The 24,016-nt window shown below is 33.8% G+C and overlaps 3 protein-coding genes across 6 annotated transcripts; 1 reads left to right on the top strand and 2 right to left on the bottom strand.

Moving 5' to 3' along the window:
- Window positions 1-1,759: 1,759 nt before the first annotated feature.
- LOC111021453 (E3 ubiquitin-protein ligase BIG BROTHER) lies at window positions 1,760-7,174 on the bottom strand. 2 transcript variants are annotated; one of them, XM_022298429.2, is made up of 9 exons: window positions 6,935-7,174; window positions 6,684-6,757; window positions 5,796-5,974; window positions 5,131-5,371; window positions 4,595-4,629; window positions 4,445-4,489; window positions 3,821-3,948; window positions 2,997-3,105; window positions 1,760-2,187 (listed from the first exon to the last, which is right to left on the bottom strand). In XM_022298429.2, the coding sequence occupies exons 3-9, from the start codon at window positions 5,937-5,939 to the stop codon at window positions 2,137-2,139; spliced, it is 753 nt and encodes a 250-aa protein (XP_022154121.1). In that variant the 5' UTR covers window positions 5,940-5,974; window positions 6,684-6,757; window positions 6,935-7,174; the 3' UTR covers window positions 1,760-2,136. The 2 variants fall into 2 exon arrangements, with proteins under 2 accessions (XP_022154121.1, XP_022154122.1); XM_022298430.2 differs by having other exon boundaries at window positions 6,639-6,757.
- A 5,538-nt stretch (window positions 7,175-12,712) lies between these two features.
- On the bottom strand, window positions 12,713-17,540 carry SLO1 (SLOW GROWTH 1). Of its 3 annotated transcripts, none has more exons than XM_022298435.2 (3): window positions 14,891-17,540; window positions 14,735-14,801; window positions 12,713-13,244 (listed from the first exon to the last, which is right to left on the bottom strand). In XM_022298435.2, the coding sequence occupies exon 1, from the start codon at window positions 17,438-17,440 to the stop codon at window positions 15,392-15,394; it is 2,049 nt and encodes a 682-aa protein (XP_022154127.1). In that variant the 5' UTR covers window positions 17,441-17,540; the 3' UTR covers window positions 12,713-13,244; window positions 14,735-14,801; window positions 14,891-15,391. The 3 variants fall into 3 exon arrangements, with proteins under 3 accessions (XP_022154127.1, XP_022154129.1, XP_022154128.1); XM_022298437.2 differs by lacking the exon at window positions 12,713-13,244 and adding an exon at window positions 13,252-14,565; XM_022298436.2 differs by lacking the exon at window positions 12,713-13,244 and adding an exon at window positions 13,252-14,640.
- A 4,373-nt stretch (window positions 17,541-21,913) lies between these two features.
- G1 (transmembrane protein G1P-related 1) lies at window positions 21,914-23,201 on the top strand. The gene has a single exon (XM_022298383.2). The coding sequence runs from the start codon at window positions 22,132-22,134 to the stop codon at window positions 22,906-22,908; it is 777 nt and encodes a 258-aa protein (XP_022154075.1). The 5' UTR covers window positions 21,914-22,131; the 3' UTR covers window positions 22,909-23,201.
- The last annotated feature ends 815 nt before the right edge of the window (window positions 23,202-24,016 follow it).

Raw genomic sequence — 24,016 nt, forward strand, 5'->3', positions numbered from 1 at the left:
CGATTTAGTTATCGACGTTCCTGCTTTTATTAAACTAACGATTTAATCTTTGAACTATAATTTGAAATCTTGTGGGTGGCAATTTAATTCTTAAACTTTAATAAATAGTAATTTAGTCACTATAGTTTAAAATTTGTAATAATTTAATCCTCACCCTAAAAATGTCATCAAAATTAAGCATCAATTATTATTATATAACAATGAGATTTTGAAACTTATTTTCACAGATGTTTAATATTTACAAATTTTACCGTTTTAGATTTCTGGATTTAAAATTTTTTTCCAAATGTCAAATTTACCCTTATTTATGGCATTTATAGTTACTACAATTAATTTTTATTTAAATGTAAAAGATTTAATGTTCCAAATTGACTTTCTAAACATTAAATCATTATGGGCCCTAAATTCCTAATTCACTCCTTGACATATTCTACTAAAGAATAAAATTTATTAAAATTTTTTTTTTTATTTCATTCCAACTTCTAAATACTCTGTACAAATGAATATAACAGACATGCTAAAAACACGTCTTTCTACTTGAAAACACATCTTTCTACTTGAAAGCATAAAACTAGTTTACCCAATACAACAACATATATAAGTTAACAGCAAAATATGAGTACAACCGCATAAAAATAATCTCATTATAACAGCAATCGCAATAACATAAACTTATATGGAGATATAAACTATATTCGACTACCATTATAACATAAATTTATATGGAGGTATGAACTATATTCGACCATAAATTATAAGTGTTGATGGTAGCATGAAAAATTGATTCACCAAAATCAAGTTCATATAAACTTATATAAGAACTATAAAATATATACTACTATATCACACTACAATTAACAAACAAAACAAACTACATAATCAAATAACACACTAGCATATGCTAAAAAACCCATAGACTAGGATAATCCCCCATATTGAAGATCTATGTTTAACAATGCCCCAAACTCCAAACACTCAAAATTAGAAATCAGAAACAAACCTAAAAGTTTCAAAATGTAAACGATAGAAAACATGCAGCCAAAAAATGGCCCAGAGACGATAACGACAGAAAACAAAGAAGACGAAGAGATGGCCGGCCGAAAACCATGGCGAAAAGCGAGAGAAAACAAGACAAATGAAGAAGACGAAAAGATAACTAAAATTTGAGAAGTTTTTTTTAGGAAAGTTAAAAAGTACGGTAATTTAGGGATTTAAAATACAAACCGCTCAAATCAACCATTTTTCCATTTTTTATTTTCATATTTTAATAATAATTAAATGCATATAAAAAAAAAGTTTATACCGGTAAAGTTATGTGTTTCATCTTAAATGGGCCTATTTTAATATAAAAGTGTAAATTTTGTCAAATGAATCCTTTTATGTAATTATCATATCTAAGTAATTATCATATCTAAATGGTCTATTAATGTATTAATTCCTATAACAATTGAACCCTCGTCAAATTATCGATCTAAACATAAAAGAAACTTTATCAAAATCTTAACAATATTTTTCACGATAGAAAATAAATAGTTACAAATATTAAACTATGAGGCTAAATTGTTACATGTAAAAATTAAGAGACTAAATTATTACCAATTTGAAAATACAAGACTAAATCGTTACACTTCAATAAAAACAATAAAAGTACACAAACCTTTGTTCGTTAATAGTAGATATAGTGAGCCAAAACGAGTATAATTCAACGGTAAATTACTTGCAAAATCTCTCATAAAATATTCTTGTTCATGGATGTATATAAAATGCCAAGAAAGAAACTAGTTATTTCCATTCCAAAAACTCACAAATCCTTTCCATTTTTACCCTCTTCATTCCCATCCCATATACCAAATGACACTTGAGGTAGGATTCATACTATCATTACACATCTCTTACCTTTGTCAAAAAGAGAGAAAAAAAAGGCCAATCCAAACACCAAACACTTATAAAGCTAATACAAGAAACTAATCTTTATTCACTTTAGCACTGAGGTATTTACTAAAGTGGGAAAATTTAAGAAAGAAAATCAAGTGATTTTTTTTTTCCTTTTTTTCTGCCACTCCATATTTTCACAAAATTTTTTAATAATAAAAAAATAACAAGATTCTGTTCTTCTGTCATCTAAGAATAAAAGACTTAGCGTTTTGAAGTATCCCCAAACACCTCTGTGTAACAAATGGGGCAAGCCTGCAAAAACCAAAACACAACAAAACAAAGGGCATTATTATTCACTGAAAAGACTCCTCTGGCTCACAAGAAAACGTGGACTACTACTACACAAACATACATTAAAGTGGACCTTTCAGTAAATGAAAAACTTTTATTTAAGAGAAGAATAAATTAAAGTAACCTAAATTTTACTTTATTAAAGAGAAGAATTCAAGTTTCTTGAGAGTTGGGTTTAAAAACTTTTCCTACTTGTGGTGATCCATTAGTTTGATCTCATGGGTGGCTTTCCTAAAATATGTGTTATTTTTCTTTAGAAGACGTATAACCTCAAACTTTTTATAAACCACTCGGGTTATGAAATAATACAAAAAGGAAAAAAAACAACAGCCGAACAAAAGGGAGTCGAACTAAAAGAACCGACTTCAATCTAGATCAAACCTACGGAGTAGTCACAAACCACCCGTTAATAGCTCTACTAGAAATTTTTGGTGTAAATCAAAAACTATCTAACAGCCTCTTAATATCATCCTTATAAACCTACATATGATGCGAGTAAGGAGCTAGTGTACTTGATTTGAGGTGGATAAAAAAGACGAGAGAAGTTTGCATTGGACTAAACATGTCTGGGAATTATTAAGAACAGAAAGAAACGTAATCAGCATCGAATTCCCCACCCAATATAGATTTTGCTATACACACAAAAGCCTACCATCTAAGACCCATTTTAACTCCAGAATGGAATGGTTATCATGCAATCTCAAACAAAGAAAGAATCAGGTTTTTATTATATTAGAATATACGGCCTCGAGTCCTACGAGTAATAATACCTTGTTGACGCTAAGCCATTTGGTTCCACAACCAGCATGATAGATATGTTTGCATGGCAGAGTGATCCTTCGATCACCTCGTTTATATTCCATCTGGCATATCACACATCTACATGCAATTAAAAGGAACAAACTTAGACTTGCAAGAAAGAGAACAAACTAATACACAATCAATTATTCGAGATTAGAAGTAGATAGGAACTAGACTGGATTCTCAACCAGGTGCAGGTATTATATATAGAAGCCTAAAGTCCAAAATGTTTATCTAGAGGATACATAATACATATCGTTATTTGAATATTTAAAATTATCTGCATCTCGTGATAAACAGTTCAAAAAACAAAAAGAATAGATATTTTAGTTAGTAGAATGAGGAAATCAGTCGGGCACCATAGGTGATTGTGAGCTCTCATAAATCAATAGGAATACAAAAACGCTTGTATCTTCTATCAATGCATTACAGAAATAATCCTATTAACTGAAACCATTTGTCTTTTCTTCTTTTCTTAGAGGAGAGAATGAGTAGATAATTTGGAAGTCAATTTCATATGAAATTTTCTTCGTGCTTGATAATCAAATATTTATTACCCTGTATCCATGATTCAAGATGAGCTAGTAAGACAAGCTGCAAGTCAATGTTGATCAATTAAGGAATTATGAAATAATATGTGTGTGTGTGTGTGTGTAGAAGTAAAAATACTAAAAATTTTGCTCAAGAACTTGAACATGGGGATAACATGAGACATGTCAAGGTAGTGGCAGAGAAAGGGAAGGAAAAAATTTTAACAAACTCCATTAAATGCACATCATGAACAAAGATGTACCTCTCTCCACGAGATTTTTTCCTCGAGAAGAAACTATATTTGTACTTTGATATTGGAAGCAAAGCAATCAATTCTTGTGATAGACCTCGACTTTGAGTTCCAACTGTCTCACCCAACTCTAGTAATTCCTGAACTTGAAATATTATAGAATTTTATCCAAATATTAAAAACCACATATTTGAAGAAATCAGATCAGATACTAGATACGATGAAATTTGTTTAACATTACTCAGAAAAACAGACATTACGCCATGAACCAAAATAATGGTTCAGAAGGTCCATAGACCCCTATATCTTTATCAAACTAATTACCCAATAATATCCCAAAAAAACAGTTATTTTCATGTTACATTATTATAGAAACTTTTAGTGCCTCATCATGTTTTCTGTCGTATGATCAACCTGAAGTCTTCTCAAGTTCCTTGACAGTAATTCTATCGCATTCAGTTCAAAATCTTGTTTAAGACCAAAGGTAGCTTCAAGCACTCAGTAGATCTTAAAAATCGATTTTAGAATTCCATGGTTTTTCCATTCCCAAGAGCTACAGAGTAATGGGATAAATAATTTCACTAACAAATAAAAGTAGGAAAACAAGTATAAGAAAATTTTGTCAAATGCACTAACCTCATAAGTCATATTGTCAGGATCTACATTGTCTTGCCAAACAACCTGCACTTAAAGATAAAGCATCCACTCAGCAATGATTTTGAGCAAGTTTTTATTAACATGTTTAAAGTAGAAAGTTAATCAGTCAAACAATATGAAAGCACAAACCTGAAAATCATGTGAATTATGGTGTCTTCTCGGACCTGAGAGAAATCAAGAGAGAGTTATTTGAATCAATCGTTAGTGCTATGAGGGAGAGGAAAGCAGTGAAGAAATTAGAGATAAAGCAATAACTAAATTCAAGGGAGATCTGTATTTAAGAACCTTTTTCCTTTTGGATGTTCAATTAAACAAAAGCATACAAAAATTTTCTACAAGAGTTATTAATTCATCCATGTATGCAATGTTTTCTCAAGGTTTAACATGCAGCACATAATAGCTATTGAAAACAATATACAAAGATGAACACTGTTATTCCTCAACAATGATCATTAAAGGGTAACCAATTATATCCATTCCATTCATGTCAATTATGTTCAATGAAGTAATATATGTTCATCCTCCATGTCAATCAGTCTTAATGATAGTTAATATTTTGCACGCCTCCTGGAAATATCTATGGTGAACCCAACAGACATGAAACAATTGGAAAGACCTTTTTCTGAGGATGGGAAATATCTAATTAACTGAGACTTATAACTTACATTCTACATGGTTGTCAAATGTTGCAGTATTTGGAATTTCTTCCAATTCAAGATTTAGTGCAGAACTCTGTACAGCAGGCTGAGTTGCCGAGTTCTCTGGCCTTCTATGTTCATAAATTATGGGCTCATGAACATGATCATGCATCCTATAAGCTTGAGGTTGGCTGTAATAGGTAGGGCTCCCAAAATCTGAAAGCCCAAACTTGTAAAAGCTTGAATTCAGCGGAGGATAAATATTCTCCTGCAAGTGAGAAACTAAATAAGTTACATTGTCATTTTCCATTTATAATCAAAATTAAGTTAAGCAACTAGAGAGAGGAGCACTATGGTTGAGTATGAGATCGGTTTGGTTGTAGTTTATTAAGAGAATGCAACTTTCAACTTCAAAGCAGGTTCAACGCAAAGAGGAAGGTCAGAAGAAGAAAAAACAAAGAAATCCCTAGACATTTCTCCAAGATCACTCCAAATGTGAATATTAAACTCTCGCATCTCACAAATGGGAAGGGAAAAAAAAGCATGTGCTGTGAAGAAGATGATTTTCCATGAAGTTAGAACGACAGGCAGCAGTATATCAAAAAGAGATGCTCTCTCTGTTGTGAAGCTAAACAGCCAAGAACAAATCCAGTTTAGAACACAGAAGCATGCAGATCTGAACTCTGAAGTACCTGAGAATGTGAAGCACCGGAAAAAATGAAATTTACATGTTCGTAGGTAAGACCTTCAAAATATTCCAGAAAACTTCCGGCATTGTTATAAGGATAAGTAGTGTTGATATGATGAACTTCCGTATGTGTGTTGTTCCAACTCATTTCAAATATAACTGAATCGGACTCCAACAAATATTCTGTAAAATACAGAAATGTTAATACCAACAGAATATTTCAGGAAATAGTCAAAAGAGCAAATAGCCACTCCAAACTCTTCGTGAAAGCAAATTCTATCAAACTAAGCTACAAAGTGATCCTATCATGGGTTCAAAACAAAAAATCAAACCCAGTTTTCCTTTCCCCCTAAATGAGAGTAACAAGGCATGAAACACCAGCCCCAAGAGTACATAATGCCCCAGATTAAATGAAACGAGATTTGGCTCAGAAAACTATCGAAATCAATGAGTTTTTTCTAATAAAAGAAGCAGCAGTAAACATATACACAAATTGCACAGATCAGACGAGACATTTCGCCTAAAATAATCTGTCGCAGCCAAAACCATCTCTCAGCAAATCTTTAGGCTACCCACATCTCAGATCCCCGATCCGGTAAGAAAGCTATTAAAATTGAAGTTCCCCAGAATCAAACATTAGCAACAAAATGAAGTAATAATAAAAATATATATATATTATTATCGGAATTGGACTCCCGCGAGAAGAAAGGTACACTCGACGAGAAACAGCAATAGTGGACAAAGAAGGGAAAAAAAAAAAAAGATGATCCAAACCAAAAATTTCCTCGTTTCATCAAAATTAGACACAACCAATCGACAGTCAGCAAGCATTTGTAGAGAAAATCACCGATTAATCAAAATGTAGCTTCTCCAAAGGCTCGTAAGTTCTCACCTATTCTCCCCTCCGCGACCCCAATCTTCGATGCGGAATCTCAACGATCAAAAGCTCGCGAGTGCATCCGGTCACTAGAGGCAAATTGTTAGGAGAAGTGAAGAGAAATGTGAAGCACAGAAACAAAAAGAGACGCAAATGGATCGAGAAACCAACAAAGATAAAGGAGACCCAAAAAATAAAATAAATAAATAAATAAATCCGAAAAGGAAAAGCAATTGATTCTAAAGTAGGAGGGAGAAGGGGATTACGATTAAAGAAACGGACAATGAAAACTTTTGTGATGAAGAGAGAGAGAGAGTCTACGGTTCCATGATTGTGCTGGGATTGTTCAGCTTGCGATTGATTTTGTGTAAGGTTTGGATTACGGGGGGAATTGCAAATTGAAGGGCTACGAGAAGATCTCTCGCTTTCGCTCGTTTGGTTGTGAGAATTGAGTCTCTGCGAGAAGAGAAAGAGAATCGATTTTTGTTCTTCTTCTTCTTCTTCTTCTTCTCTCTGTGTTGGCTTTTTATGGGGGCGTTTCGGCGCCACGCGTCGGTTGAATGACAGGTGAGCGCGTGGGTACTACTTTCTTCAACTGTCCAACTGCCCACTCTCGCCCCCACTCCAAATTTGACAAAATGCAAGGGTTTGTTTGCAAATTTAAATTCTCGCATCACGTGTCTAATAAATTTATAAATTTTAGCAAATCTTTAATGCGGTGGAAATTAGATTAAAAAACTTGTGAGAAAACAAACATAATTTTTAAACATGATCAATGGAGGTCTAAATTTTCTCTCGTTTTTGTAATATAACTAATATTTTAATTTAAAAAATGATCAGTAGGTCGTAAACATAAAATTGAGAGTTGAAGAATCTGCTAGTTCGATAATCCATTGGCCACAATGTTGATAGTTTAAGAATCTCTTTAACATTTTTTTAAGTTGACTAGCTTATTAGATACAATTTTGAAAGTTTAAGGAACCCAATTTGTTAATAAAATAAAAGATAGATTATAAATTTCAAGTCATGAATTTTGATGATACTGGTCGTTTAATTCTTACAACTTTAAAAATATTTGGATTGATATATTCAAACTTTTAATCCTAATTTTCATACTTTTGCTAACTAAATGATATAACATGGACGCTTTATTTCATTATCCTGACATTTGGTGGAAGAAAAGTGAACAATTAAGCGGGAAAAAAAAAAGAAAGAAAAAAGAGTGGCAGGACATTTTCGTGTGTTGAAACTACGTATCAAGTCTTTTTTTATAGACAGTATCAATCTATTAGTTCCTATCCTACTATTAACATCATTAACAAAATGCTAACACGATGTGCCCATGAATAAAGTGTCGATTGATTTGATGTTATATATATGACAAATAAAAAGTGAATACATAGATAAATTAATTTAACTTACTTGATTGTATGTCTACGGCTTTAGTCTATTTAGTCACCCACTTATGTCCACACGTGTCCCCTCTATTTTATTAAAATTGGAGGGAAAAAAGTTATTTTATCCTTTATTTTTCACTTTTTTGGATTAAATTAAATTAATTTATCAATCTAATGGTCTTTATTTAGTGTGGGCTTAGATTGCAAAATGAATTGATATTCATCCTACCAAATTTGAGAAAATTAAAAATTGGGTTTGAAAAATGGACCAAAACCCAAGTTTTTTGGTAATGTGTTGTGAAGAAGTGGTTGGCCTCAATTTGGCAAGAGAATAGTTGAAGAAGGATCACCAACACCATCTCATATTCTTGACTCTTTTAAAAGGTGGTCAGTTGGTGACTGTTGGAGGTTTGTTAAGAATCTTCTTCCTAAGACTAAAATAAAATTCGGCATATATAAATCTTTTATTTATTCGTTTGTTTGAGTTGTAAGAGATATTCGTAGAATCTGACTTGTTCGGAGTCATCTAACTTTTGAATCAGCAGGAATATGTAAACCTCGACGTATACTAATGGCTTTATAAGCAAATACCTGGATTTGGCGCCACAACAAAAAAAAATGTGAAAGCATTTGTTCAAACTTGGGGAGGGAAAATGGGGTAGTGCACGCGTTGGCGGAACATACTTCTCGCTTGGAGATGAAGTGAACCAAGGAAGAAGATGAGAGAGGAGAAAGAAGAAAGGAAATGACACGTCACATGATAAAATTATATAAATTTAAATTTTTTTTACAACTCATTTAAAAATGTCGAGTTAGAAAAGTTCAGTCACTTATTAATTGTCACGTCATTTTTCCGTTAAGTTAAGTAATGGTCAAAAGATGTTCAATGACCATTTAGAACAATTTTTCAAACTTCAAGGACCAAAAGTGTTAATTTGAAACTATATAAACCAAATAGATACCTATTCCAAACCTCATAGACAAATGTTCATCTTGAAACTTTAACGACCAAATTGACACCTATCCCAAACTTTGGGATAAAAATATTTTTTTCCCTATATTTTACCCCACCATGTTGTTATTTTTATTTTTATTTTTTCTTTTTCTCATTATGTTTTAAAACTTTTTCTTTAATATCTCTATGCATAATAAGTAATGTACTTTATTTAACACATTTTCCAATATTTTCTTAATTTTTGTAACTCTAAAAAGGAAAAATAACTATTGTCTATTTAATATTTGCATATGTACTACCTACCCAAAAAGTGACTCAATATTCAAAGGGATCAATACTTTTCTGAAGAAGAAAACTAGGGAGACAAAGTTTATGAAAGTACATTTAAAAGATGGATTTTTTTGTACAAGTGATGGATTTGATATGAGACAAATAATAATTAGTTTTAGAAATGTATCCTTTTAAATGGACTCAGACAAGAGAGTCCTAAAATAAAAGTTTGATATTTTAGTTAGCACCAGGAAGAGGTATACTTTTTTATGTGTCTTTAACTCACCAAACCATATTATTATTAAGGTCATTAATCATCATCACGGGTATTTATATACTATCCATTGATGCTGAAAATTGGAGAGGTCCATATGTTCTTCGGAACGAGTGACTGTGGAACAAATGAGTCTGTAATACGAATCTCGACATTGTTGCGATACCCTGCCTAATACTCTCCGACGATCAAATTAGTAATCGAAGAAATAAGAGAACGGTAAGCACCTTAGTAGTTTAGTGACATATATTTCACTTACCCTGTGGTTGTGGTGTTCTGTCATTTTTATAGGTGTTGGGGTCGACCAAGAAGGACGTTTGGCACGCGGCGTGGTGGGGTTCATCGACATACAAGATCTTGATAGACCATTAGGAGGGGCGGCAGCCTAGTCGCCTGCCACCCTTTCTAGGCATACTGTCGAAGGGTGTGTGGCGTCTCTCATACGTTCTTGTAGATGTCAATGTTGCTCCCTCATCTGATCGTACTTTTGCAAAAGGTTTGGTCCCCACTGCCAGCTATCGCCAGTCGAGCCTCCCACATCTCCGGTTAGATTTTCACCTCGACACTATCAAACCTCTAAAACTGCATTCTATAGTGAGTATTTAAAAAATACTTAGTAAATAGAATTTTACTCTAGCAACAATATAATTAACTATCAATCACATACCACTAAAATCTAAATAATCTCATCATATGAGTTAGCAAAAAAAGATTTAATTGGTTCTGCTTTTTAGTACAATAAATGTGGAGTATGAGAATTTGAACCTTCAAACTCTAAATTAAGGAGTAGATGTCATTTATCGTTGAGCTATGTTCATACTTACGTGATTTGTCAATTTTAATTACGATCTTGTGACAAACCTCAAATATTTTGTAATCCTATTTGCCAGATTGAGATGAAATTTAACCTTTGATTATATGGTAATTTATTTGAAGCATCAATATGGCCCTCCTATTTGTGGAATCCCAAGGCACTCCATATTGTCATCCTTGGATTCCATAATGTGAACTGAAAACAACATAAATAGCATGTGTATTGTGACCATGATTCAAACAAACAACATAAAATAATTTCATGAATCTTCTAGTACATATGCTAAAATTACTATTTCCATGTAAGATATATATATATATATATATGCAGTGAGAAAACATTTATCTTCATATACATTTTCTAAAATATTATTTTCATAACTCCTGCAATGAGAATTCTAATTCTCATTCTTATCCATTATGATATGAACCAAACTTAACATGAACTCATCTAACGCCTCAAAATCTTTTCTTCGTGTGAACTTTCTACTATTTCAGAAAAGAAAAAAAAAATTGAACTTTCTACTTTTATCGTCTCATCTCTTCGATCCTCACAAGTTATTCATAGGGTTGTACTCTAAAGTAAGATCGACTCTAGTTCTCTTTTCTACTTTTCAATCAAAATAATGCTTTTAAAAATCCAATTCAAATTCATATTTTTTAACTCACATATCTTCCTAGACTCCTAATCATATAAACTAAAACAAAATATCATGTCATGAAGCTCATTTATCATAAATACAAATATTGTTTTTCACACGTGGAAACTTCCAGTGACTCCTAATCAATAGCAATAGAGAAATATAATGATAAACTTAAATGCAAAAATGAAGAATAAGAATGGCAAAGAAACTTTCAAAAGAACTAGTATGTGAACTTTGAGAAATTAATTGAAAAAATAGTATAATGAGAGATGTTGTCTAGCATGGGGTGAAAGCAATCACACAAGCCTTAGCCAATGGGACAATGCCTTTTTTGAGACAGACTCAGACATCATGTGAATTATTTGGAAGAGAGAGAGAGGAGAGAAAGAGAGCACTCAGTGAATAATGTTCTTTATTCCTTCTGTCTCCCAATAGATATATTTTCTTTTTTTTTTAATCAAATCACCATTTTTTATCTTTATCGCGTAAGTTTCGAAAAATAATGAGTTGTCGAATATTAAATGGGAAGGAGAACATCGTTGAGGAGCTAAATATTTTCCGTAAATTACTATTGTTTTTTGATTGAGTTACGTTAAATTACTAATTACTCTCTCCCAATGAATGGAATGAAAAATCCTCATTTGGAACTATATTAAGAGTTCCCAAGTAAGAAATACTTTGAACAAATATCCTAGTATTGGATGCAAACGAGGATAAGTAACATCATAGCATACTTTTAAGAAAATATTAGACAAACCTTCAACAAAAGAGTATGTGTAGTCAAAATCGACAATGTTAATGATGAGACTTTCTTGTGTGTATTCCAAACAAAAAAAAGGTGAGCGACGGTCAAAGTAAAGGATGTTGTACTTGCCCACCTCGAACTAAACCTTTATTCTAGCCTTAGATTTTTAATTACTACAACGAAACTGCATCTTTATCGTTGATCCTAATCACCTCGACTTCGATCCTAAACTTTTTTACTATTATCTTATATTTGACATCTCAATCTATCCTAACCCCTATCTTCACTTTAATTTTAATTATGCATTACACTTCTCTATCTCTAACTCCAACCTTGATCATGTCACCGACTTTAATAATTATTATTTTACATTCTAGACAAGGTATTAAATTTCTATCAACATTTTCATATGTTTTCGACATCAATACGAGAGGTGAATCAATATCTCTATAGTTTTACAAAAAAAAAAGGCAATATATATATATATATATATATAACACAATATCACGACATAATATTAATATTGACAATGTTAAACTTATTTAAAATGGTGAAATGTTTATTTCTTAATCTAAATATTTATTATGAATTTTTTATTTTTATAATTTTTCTAGAAATATAAATCGATGTCAACATTTTATCGAAAATTTCATCCACATTTCTATAAAATTAAGACCTCGACATTTTCATCGAAAATTTCATCTACATTTTTATTAAATTAAAATCTCGACATTTTCATCAACATCAACTTTTAAAACCTTGATTCTACATCTCCCTCCTAATCTCGATCACAAACCTGCAGTGGAATTTACTTATTTCAAACAAATAAGTTCATTGTTGTTAATCTCTTATTTGCAAGCCTGCAAAGCATTTCTTCAGCCCTAACCCAAAAATCCCTTAAATATAACACAAAATGGCTTCTAATTTGATTATATACAAGACTTGGAGCATCAAAAGGAACTGTAACTATATTCTGAAAAATCATGTAAAATACAGGAGTTTACGGCTCCACGCATCTTGGCAATTGATTTATTGCAATAAATAACTTACCTTGTGCTAAATGGTTTTAGAATGACATATGACATTTTCATCATCTTCCGAGAATCCTCTCCCTTTTCAGAATTCATTTCTGAGATCTTCGACATCCATCGGAATACAGGGATATCATGCAGACCCCGTCAATCCTTTGTGTTTCATTCTTGGGAACGTACTCTCTAGATAGGATACTAGCTACGACATTGATACACAAAACGTCTAGTATCCATTGGTTGTGGCTAAGAATTGCTAGGATGTCTTATCCCATCTGCTTCCCTAGCTTTCATCTCTTGGTATCAATATCGGCCCACCAGAGTACTTTCGTCATTGATGTTCTTTTCGATCTCTATGCATTTCACAGCACCAAAGACCATTCTCACAACATGAATCTCAAAGCCCTTCCTTCCTTCCCGTGGGCACCCTTAGCAGTTAACAGGCCATCTCTAAAATGTGGGGAATCACATTGATTAGGAAGCCGATGTGCATAAAACAAACGTAGAAGGAAAGGAAATAAAGGTTTCCAATAAAATCTTGCTCCAAGGTTACAATGAGTAGAAGAATCAAAAGCACCACAGAACATCCACAGAATGAATTTTATCTTGTTTTCATACCACAACCAAAAGCCTCCCATGATCACATTCACAACCATCTGACAATGTGAGCCTAAAATTTATTATATAGTTCAAATCTTATTTTTATCCCCAACCTTTCTACTTATTTTGCTTTGGTCCACTTTTAATTATTCTATTCAATTTTCAAATATTTTGTTCAAAATACTTAAATTCTAAAGAAAAGAGAAACTATTTTAGACCAAGACACTTTTCGTACTTATACTTTCATTGAAGTAACGATTTAGATCCTAAACTTGAGTTTGTAACGATTTAGTTCTGTACTTTCAAATTGATAATAGTTTAGTCCCCGTAGTTTAAAGTTTGTAATAATTTAGTCCCAATCGTGAAAATTTTTGTTAAATTTATTATATATGTAGATCGTTAAACCAATGAAAGACCAAATGTTTTTATAAATTACAAAGATTAAGTTGCTATATGATAAAAATCAACACTTAATTCTGATGAGATTTTTCACAATAGGGACTAAATATTACAAAATTTAAATTACAAGACTAAATTGTTACCTACTAAAGTTTAGAGACACAAATTGTTATCAATTGAAAGTACAGAGACTAAATCGTTACAAATTAAAGTTCGGAGATTAAATCGTTACTTGTAAAACTATTGAAATCAAATGTGTTTTTTAACCATAATTATACATGGAGAAATCTATGAATTAAGTTGGGGAATAAAGATTGCATATGCCAACTTTCTAGTAAATAATTACAAAAAGAATTGCCTGCAATAAACAAAGTTTAAAGACTAAAACAAAATGAACACTTTGAGATCAAAACTGAATAATCATTAAAGTTTATGGGCTCAAATAGGATTTAAACCGATTTACATTCTGTATCACTTTTTGAAATTGCTTTGTCCAAAACTGATAGAAAGCAGTCCTATTTTATTGATATTCAACGAGAGAATTACAGTGCCAAGGGAGAAATATGAGATCTCCAACCTCTCCACTGACCTCACTAACAACGCAGCAAAAAGGATCCTCCTCTCTCTCCTACGGCCGATATATACACCCACAAAATACCCAAAACAACCCTTATGATAACTAACTCAAGCCCACAACATTCCCCACCCAAACTTTCTTCTCAATCCTCACCCGCATCTTTTCTTCTTAGAACACACATTCTTGATAGGGGGCCTATCAAAAACATCGTCACAGTTTAGGACGTTTAAAAACCCAAGATGCTACTAGTGTTGGGCACGTATAATAATCCTGAATCATAATCCACTGTCACATATGCTTCCATGAAGCACGTAATAAAACTTGCTGGTGACTTATTATAAGAATGGTGGGGCAGAAGATGTACCTGGTTTGCATTTCATTTCTGTTTGATGTTCTTCTCTTGCCAAGTAGATGCCATGCTTCCAATATAACTGGACAAGGAAATGCAAGCAAAAATTCAGGACACTGAAGAAGCTTGGAAACAATTCATTTAACATCCAGCAGATGAACATTCTTTTACCATTCAGAAGAATCTTCTACTGCTGATCTTTTTTGTGGAAGCTTTCTGGACTGAGAGGGAGACCATAATCTCAATGTAATGAAGAGAATCACTTCTCATCATAGTCGCTTCTAGACTAGAAAGCTTTCTTTTAATAACTGTTATGTTTTGAACCGGGGCATGTCGGAGGGTCCCCACCACTTGTATAATGCTAATACCCACCTTCCACTGACCTGCAGAGAGGCTTGACACAAAGATAGCTAGGGAGGTATCAATGGTTTTAAGTTAAAATTCTCAACTTGGAGGCTTAAACCCAGGACTTTTCGATGGGTATCTCTAACATTCCAAGTCCTTACCATCAGGACATCCTTAAGAGGTAACTAGAAAGTTTTCTAGTGACGATCTTTGTAGCATAATCATGTCTCATCATCAAGATTTGAATTTTCTCTTGGAAACATCCTTGAGCACAAGCTTGTGAGAGAGAGCTTAGTAGGTTTCTTAACTCAAATATGGCAACCTAGATCAGCACCAAGAGGAAAGTTCTTTCAATGAAGAAGTTTCATCCTCAACAAGTTCGAGCTGTCTTGTTAATCGAGTCAAACACTCATAAATTTTCTCTGATTGAGGATGTGATTGGTCACGAATTATAAACTCAAAAACTACACCATTCATTTCAATTGAACTGCAACCAGGTGTTTTCTCCACCCCTCTTTCTTCCATCATCTTTCTCACCTTCCTTGCCTGCTCCCACATATTAGCGTCGCCATACATATTTGCAAGCAAAACATAAATTCCACTATCATGAGGATCCAACTCAAGAAGCTTAGAAGCTGCTCTTTCTCCCATTTGAACATTTCCATGAATGCGGCTGCCAAAGAACAATGCTCCCCACACTACGGCATCTGCCTTGAAAGGCATGCTCTTAATAAGCTCTTCCGCCTCTTCCAAGAAGCCAGCCCTACCTAGAAGGTCCACCATACAAGAATAATGCTTAAGGTTTGGGGAGACACCATATTTGGAGCTCATTTGGTAAAAATACTCTCGACCTTTATCGACCAGTCCACCGTGACAACAAGCTGATAAGACCCCAAGGAAAGTGATCTCATCTGGCATCAGTCCAATGCCAATCATCTCTGAGAAGTAAGTTACGGCAGCATGTGATTGTCCATGAAGTGCTAAACCACAAATTGTAGCTGTCCAAGTCAATGAGTTTCTTCCTGGCATCTCCCGGAAAACCTGTAGAGCCCTTTTTATGTTCCCACACTTAGCATACATGTCAACTAGAGCAGTCCCTAAGGCAACGTTCACAGAAAGATTATGTTTTTCAACATAATGGTGCATCCAAATTCCAACATCAAGTGCTCCAAGTTGAGAGCATGCAGACAAACAACTAACGACAGTAATCTCGTCCGGTTCAACATTGCTGGCTTGCATTTCATGAAACAGAGCCAAAGCCTCCTTACTACGCTTGGCTTGAACAAAGCCACCAATTAGAGCATTCCATGGCACAACATCCTTCTCTGGCATCTCATTGAACAGCCTCATAGCACTTCCCAACAACCCAAATTTGGCATATCCAACAACCATTGTAGTCCATGAAACAATAGTTTTCTTTGTCATGTTCTCAAACAATGTCTTTGCAGGCTCAATATTCCCACACTTAATATACATATCCATCAATGAATTCGTAAGTGGAACGGTCAAATTTAAACCCATCTCTTCAATGAATTGATGAAGCTTTCTTCCAAGAGTTAAATCCTCTAGCTGGGCAGAAGCTGAAACAACTCCAATCATTGTGACCTCATCTGGCATCACTTTCAGTTCCTCCATCTTATAATAAAGATTCAATGCTTCATTTGCCAGCCCACACCTAACATATCCATTGATCATGGAGTTCCAAGAAACCAAATCTCTCACACGACTTTCATCGAACACCTTACGTGCAGCCAACAATTCTCCACATGAAACCAGCACATGAATGATCGCATTGTGCACAAACAAATCCGAATCAAAACCCAACTGTAGAGCATGCCCAAGAATCTCACCAGCCGTGAAACCCAATGATAAACCAGCACAAGCTTTGAACAACAGAGGATAAGTATAATTATCAGGAGTCGATCCACCTTTCCTCAGCATTTTCCTGTACATAAGAACAGCATTTCTGGGATTTTCACTCTCGGAATAACCCCTAATCGCCACATTCCAAGAGAAAACGTTGGGGTTCTCCGCATTGTCGAGAATTTTGTCACAATAGTCAAGATTTCGCCACTCCGATATCGCACAGAACGCGACGAGGCGACTGAGGGCAAACCCATCTGAGATGAAGCCGGTCGAAATCATCTGGGCTTGAACTTGCTTCATCTGCGCCATGGAAGTGCATTTTTCGAGGAGGAAGAGAAGTGGCTTGGATTGAATGAGGGCGTGAGATGCGTTCCAATTGGTGGGTTTGTCTTTGTGATGAGGAAGAGAGTGAGTGCGGAGAAGGAAAATGATAGGGATTTGGAATGGAGATGAAGTTGGAACCAGAAGCGGAAATCTGAAGCTGAGGAGCTTAACATTAAGATTGATCATGTGAAGCTGGAGGTGAAGTTGAGGAATGAGAATAATGAAGGATATAAAAGGCGCCAAATGACGTTCTTTGATATTATTTTCTCGGGGATTTTTGAAAAACCAGTTTTGGCGAAAATTTAGGGATGTTTGGTAATGTACTTTTCTTGTTTTTCGTTTCAATAAATCTACTATTTCACGATTAATTTGTTCCTTGTTTCTCTTTTTCTTTTTTTAGAATATTCTCACGATTATAAATTTCGAAAACCATCAAAATTTCTTCTTTTTGTTTTCATTTTCACTTTTGAAATAAAAAGATTGTTTTCTCATACTTGAATTTTAGATATTTGAACCATACAATACATTTTTCTTCATTCAAGATAAAGAAACAAAAATAAAAAATACTAACGTTACTAAACGAGCCCTTAGAGTCCCTCTTGTTTCCATGTTTCTTTTTTTTCTAATTTTTTATAACTACAAACAGGAATACACTCCTTGAGATTAAATATGCACGATCAAAATGAATATAGTTCAACGATAATTGACATATATCTCCAACTAAGAGGTTGTGAGTTTAATCTCCCACCCCCACTTGTTATACTAAAAAAGAATTAATAATAAATATGCACGCCTACACCAACAGAGAAATAAATCTATCCTTTTTATAATTACATAATTTATTACATACTAAGAAATGAAAATATAAAAAACGAAACTACCTTTTTTTTTCAAAATTTAGCCTTTTTTTAATAAACATTTCTCAAATTTTAGAAACAAGGAAACAGGAAAAGTTATGAAACATGTCTGTTTCTCAAAAAATGAGAAATTGGAATAAGAAACGGAATGTTACTAGACGAATTGTTAAATCCGAAATACGAATTATATGATTATGTTTGGTAACTAATAATTTTGCGGGATTTCAAATTCGGGTGAAATTCAATGAATTGGTTATGTTTGTTTTTCATCCCTAGGATGAGAAGGTATCTAAATATATAATTTATTTACAATGGCAAATTTTTGGCGAGGTCCACGTGTTCTCGAGAATGGTACGTCGTCAAAGAGTAAATGAACCTACAACCAAAAAACTTGACGTTGGTGCGGTATTCCGAATAATACACTCCAATGATCAAGTCAATAATCGGAGTAAAATAATAAGGGTAGACACCTTAAGAATTTCAATGACATATGTTTCACTTACTTGCTAGTGATGGGGTCCTTCCCCCTTATAGGCGCGGATGGCCGATCAAGAAGGACGACAGTTTTGGGCGCAGGGGCGCGTTGGGTTGTACGGGGTTCTGACGAGCTAGGGCGGACATCCTTGACATTTGGTAAGCAACACCTTCACTTGTCAGTCGGTGCTCCTTAGCTGCAAGCCACGGGCTACGACTTGCGACGTGCTTCCCGTACAGCTCTAGTGGTGACACGTCCATACGCGCTTATAGTGTACGTTCCTAACTGGTTGTGGTCTCATGTCTCGCTATTACCGGCGCTCGACATGTCACCGCTCGAATTTCTCCCTCAACGATAGTCTTCAAAAATATTTATAGATCAAATATCACATTTAGTAAAGATTTATGATACATGTATAGGGTGTACTCAATATGTTCGATCTTGCTTCACATATGTATTAGATTAGAAATGATACATTGGAGCGGATGTAAAGCTAAGCAAATAGCTTCAGCTCCAAGAATTGAAGATTGTGTTGGTTGTAAGAGATATGAATCCGCTTGTCCGATGGATTTCTTGAGTGTTCGCGTTTATTTATGATATGAAACAACTCGAAGCATGAGTTTTGCTTATTGATACGTTTTATAAAAGCATATGCGCCTCAAACCCTCCTAACTACCAACCTGAACTGTGTTCGTCTAATTGTTACTACAATTTAATACTTATTTTTATTTTCAATTTATACATTTTCCTTATTTCATATAATTTTAAATTTGATTTTTGCCGAAGAACTCCACAAAACTCTTTAAATTTTTTCTTTACGTAGTTTAGATTTTATATACTTTTTTAATTTAAAATAAATAATTTAAATTTCTATATTTTCTAGATTTATATTGTAGATTATATATTTTTTTAAATAATAATTTAAATCTATCTCTAAAATACCTATAAGTATGGAAAGTAATTATATTTCTAAATTTTATCCTCCCTCTTCTAGACTTGGAGAGAAAATTTAATAATACTTATATTGAACAAATTTCTTAAACTATGAATTTAATACATGTGTCTAATAGGTCTACAAACCTTCAATTTTAAATCTAATAGATGTTTGGATTTTTATTATTATTTTTTCTTAATATATGATCCCTAATCTCTTAGATTATTTTTTAAAGTTCAAATGCCTAATAGAAATAAAATTGACATTTTTTAAGCATATAACGATATTAGACACAAATTTGAAAGTTAAAGGACAAACTTGTAGTTTACGTAATCTAATATCGAAAAACATAAGCTAATATACGTGTGTGTATACATAGATACATACATATATCAATGTGTTTTAAATTCTCTTTATACAAATTTAAGCCTCCCTGACATAAGTTATGGATCCATTACAGAATGTAATGGTTAAAAAAATAGACATTATGATCATAGTCATTCAACTTTAAAGTTTAAACTATTAAATTTGTAATTTACACAAAAAAGGGGTTAAATTATAACCATAGCCCTTGAACTTTAATACCTATTTTTATTTAGTTTTTAAACTTTTAAACTTTTCAGTTATGTTATTGAATTTTTTCTTTTTTTTTTAATCTTTATTCTAATAAGTTCCCATCATTAATATTATTGCTTAAATATTACATGCTTGATTGAACAAATAAATTGATACATCAACTACGTGAAACCACATTTAATGAGCCAAAATTTTGATCTAAAATTTATTCTACCAAGGTTTTAAAGGTCGATGTCTCAATTTCATGAAAATATCGATGAAAATATCAATAAAATGTCGATGTTGATAGATATTTTTATAAAAGTTAGAAAAATTAAAAAATTATTTAAATTTACGAATAAACATTTTTCTATTTCTAAATTAGTTAAAAATAATTAATATTAATATCATGTATATATTGTTAATATTTTTCATACTTTGTCGATTTTCTTGTATTATGATGGAAATATCGATTTATCCCTGACGTCGAACCCATAAAAACATGAATATATTGATGAAAATGTCGACGCATCGACGGATATTTAAAACAGTGATTATACCACCAGCTGTATCTAGTTTTGTTTAGCCCATCACTTCATTTGCTTACTCGTCTTCACTCTTGATTACCACATCATTTCTATTCTCACTGGTTAATTAGATCATCTTTTTAAAGTTTTAGAGAAATTCTCTTTGCAAAGATCATGTACGTGGCAACTTGCAAGGGAAAAAAGAAAAAGTAGGATCTCATACTCTGAGATCAAGGCACAACGGGAACATAAGGCCCACACAAAAATAAAAGCAGGAAACCGAACAAAAAAAAAAACCAACCACACAAAACCAAGAACAAAACCAAAAATACAAACAAAAAGAAACGAACTACAAACTCGAAAAGAAAAAATAACTTCCAAGCAGTCTCTATCAAAGTTCGACCTCTGGAATGAACACTATCACGCCAAGTGAAAGCATAAGCATAAACATCACTCTGAACAATATGTAATATAATCGAATCCGAGCGATAAACACCTCTATGGATTTTGGAATTATGCTTCTCCAAATATGAGATCTAGATACAGCCTAAGCAATTCTCCATGATATGTATCTAGGTGATCGACTTTCTACTAATACGACACGTCAACTCCAGCTCTGTAAACAGTGGGCGCACAAATACTATGTGAAGAGCCTCTCGATGCAATCATACCACTCCGTACAAGATTGCTAATAATACAATCAAAGAAAATATGGTCCCGAGTTTCAATCCTATCAAAGCAAAGTACACAACAACCTGGATTAGAAGAACACCAAGAACGAATATGATCGCAAGTCGATAGACGATCACCAATAGCCAACCAACTCAAGAAATAATGTTTAGGGATACCACCAAAAAGCCAAATCACATAATTTGAAGGGACGTAGGTGTTCTTGGGACAAAGAGCATCCCAAACACTTGAGATAGAAAACAACACAACGAAGTCAAAATAATCCTGTCCTCTATCTCAAGAGACTTTGAGGCATAGCTTCTAAAAAACTTGTACTTCGAAAAAATCAATGAAAATATATGGTCAATGTTACTTCTTATCAGGACCTATAAAATAAAAACTCATAAATTTAGAGAATTTTAAAACTAAATAGATGCAACCATTCAAATTGCATTGAAAATGAAAAGAAAAAAAAAAAAAGGTAAATCTTACCATTTTTCCAAATACAACATATAGAGGTGAGAATTCGAAGTTACTTGCTGCGCCTGTTATCTAATCATTTAACAACCTAGAAAGAGAAAAGAAAAGAAATTTCTCAAAGTTTCTTTTCCAAAAATACAATTTAATCAGAAAAAAAAGAGAATGCCCAAAGTTTCTTTCTTTTTCCATAAAGTTTGGTTCTCTTTCACAAATCCGTTCTAATTTCGAATCAGAGTTTACAGAAGAAGAAGAGTCCCATTTGCTCTCTTCTCCTTCTCCCCCATTCCCGCTCCGACAATTCTTTGATTCTTTGGAATCCTTCAAAACCCTAAACCCTCACAGCCCCGAATTTTTGAATTCATCCTTCAAACAAATCTCCAATGGCTACCAATCTCGCCCTCCGATTGAGATCACAGCTCCTCTTGCGGTCAACTCGTTTCCAGTCCACTTTCCGCCACATTCCAGCTCCCCCCATCTCCAAATCTTCATCTCTAATTTCCCCCCCACTCTCCGATTTCCGTCGACTTCCTGATGTACCGGTCTTCAGCTTCTCTGGGTTTCGCTTTCTCTCAACGGCACGGCGGAATTTGACCCGTCCGAAGCAAGTAGACATCGGAGCCCGCGCCCGGCAGCTCCAGACGCGGCGGCTCTGGACCTACGCTCTGACCTTCAGCTGCATCGCGGGGTTTATCGTGATCGTACTCAGTAATTTTCAGGAGCATCTGATGTTCTACGTGACGCCGACCGATGCACTTGAGAAATACTCGGCGAATCCGTCGAAGAACAAGTTCCGGCTTGGTGGTCTGGTTCTCGAAGGCAGCGTGGTGCATCCGGCGTCGTCTCCGCAAATGGAGTTCGTGATTACGGATTTGATCACAGATATATTGGTCAGGCATCAGGGATCGTTGCCGGACTTGTTTAGGGAGGGGCATTCGGTGGTGGTGGAGGGTTTTGTGAAGCCATTTACCGATGAGATAAGGAAGGAGGTCTCTACGAAGAGTGTTTCGGGGAAAGCGAGGAGTGGGGATTACTACTTTTCGGCTACTGAGGTTTTGGCAAAGCATGATGAGAAGTATATGCCTGCGGAGGTTGCTGCAGCTATCGAGAAGAATAAGAAGAAGATCGAGGAAGGAGAATTGGGGGTGAACCACGCTTGATTCTCAAATGGGTACAACGATTCAAAATTACTTTTTGTGATATTTGTTTCAATATAATACATACAACAATAGCTTCAGAAAACGTGATGAGTTGTATTCCTGTAGTTAGGACTTGATTAATCAATATTTTTGTGAGGTAGTATACCCTCTGGGTAGGGTGAGAGCAATTGGTTTTGATTATTTTGAGGCATCTGATCTGACTGACATCTCAAATTTTGTCCTGCAATACTTGTACCGAAATCTTTGGTGATTCCTTATTATTCTGAATAAAATGAAATTACTGATGGATGTTATGTCTTTTTAGTACAGCTTCCTTTTCATTATTGAAATTTTATGAACTGGTTTCTATATCCTTGTATTCTGACAAATCACCAGGGAGTGATATGTAATTATCCTAATTCAGGATCAGATGTCACAATTTAAAATGAAAGTGGTTGGGCATGGAAATTATTGAGATGCAATGAGACTTAAATATAAAGTTGTATTTCAATATATATAATAAACATGTTACTTTTTTTTTTTTGGTGATATTTGGAGTTTAATAGCATGTTTACAATGGTATCTTGTTGTATTCCTGTCACTTTTCTGTGTTTATGGTTCTTAGATTATGAGGTTGGAAAAAGTGAATGCTAGTTTGAAAAGGAGAAAACTTCATTGTTAATTTCTTCCTAATTGTGTCTTTGCGTTGGGTTTATTATTTGGCCTTCATTACGAGTATGATCTATTAACGTTTCATCCTAGGTAGGCCTTTTCAATGGGATACTGTTTGTGGTATAATTTTTATTTGTTTCTTTATTTTTTTTTATAGATAATTATTTTGATTTGTTTCTTCATATATTAATATAGAAGACTTTCTTGTCTTAGAATGGTAAGACTTTAGATTTTGGTTTTACCTTCTCTTCTATGTGCTCTAGTTGGGCTACTTTTTTCTCTAATATTTTTTTTTTAATTTCTTTTTTTAGTGAGAGAGTTTCTCACCATTTTCTTTCTTGTAAATTTTCTCTCATATATATAATTCTGTGTTTATCAAAGCAATGTCATTGTATAGATTGGCAAAAGAGTCTCTTAGTGGAGGAGGATTCTTTAAAGATTGTCTGTTTCAATAGGG

The sequence above is a fragment of the Momordica charantia genome, assembly GCF_013281855.1.
Source record: "Momordica charantia cultivar OHB3-1 chromosome 6 unlocalized genomic scaffold, Mcharantia_2.0 BLBB01000006.1, whole genome shotgun sequence".
In the NCBI taxonomy this organism is placed as follows: domain Eukaryota; kingdom Viridiplantae; phylum Streptophyta; class Magnoliopsida; order Cucurbitales; family Cucurbitaceae; genus Momordica; species Momordica charantia.

What these genes read in the sequence shown, in the direction of transcription:
- LOC111021453 (XM_022298429.2), bottom strand. Translation starts at nt 5,939, where the DNA reads ATGAGTTGGAACAACACACATACGGAAGTTCATCATATCAACACTACT. An exon ending in ATAATTCACATGATTTTCAG is followed by an intron (nt 4,490 to 4,594) that starts GTTTGTGCTTTC and finishes CTTTAAGTGCAG; the next exon opens with GTTGTTTGGCAAGACAATGT. An exon ending in AAAAAATCTCGTGGAGAGAG is followed by an intron (nt 3,106 to 3,820) that starts GTACATCTTTGT and finishes AATTGCATGTAG; the next exon opens with ATGTGTGATATGCCAGATGG.
- SLO1 (XM_022298435.2), bottom strand. Translation starts at nt 17,440, where the DNA reads ATGATCAATCTTAATGTTAAGCTCCTCAGCTTCAGATTTCCGCTTCTG.
- G1 (XM_022298383.2), top strand. Translation starts at nt 22,132, where the DNA reads ATGGCTACCAATCTCGCCCTCCGATTGAGATCACAGCTCCTCTTGCGG.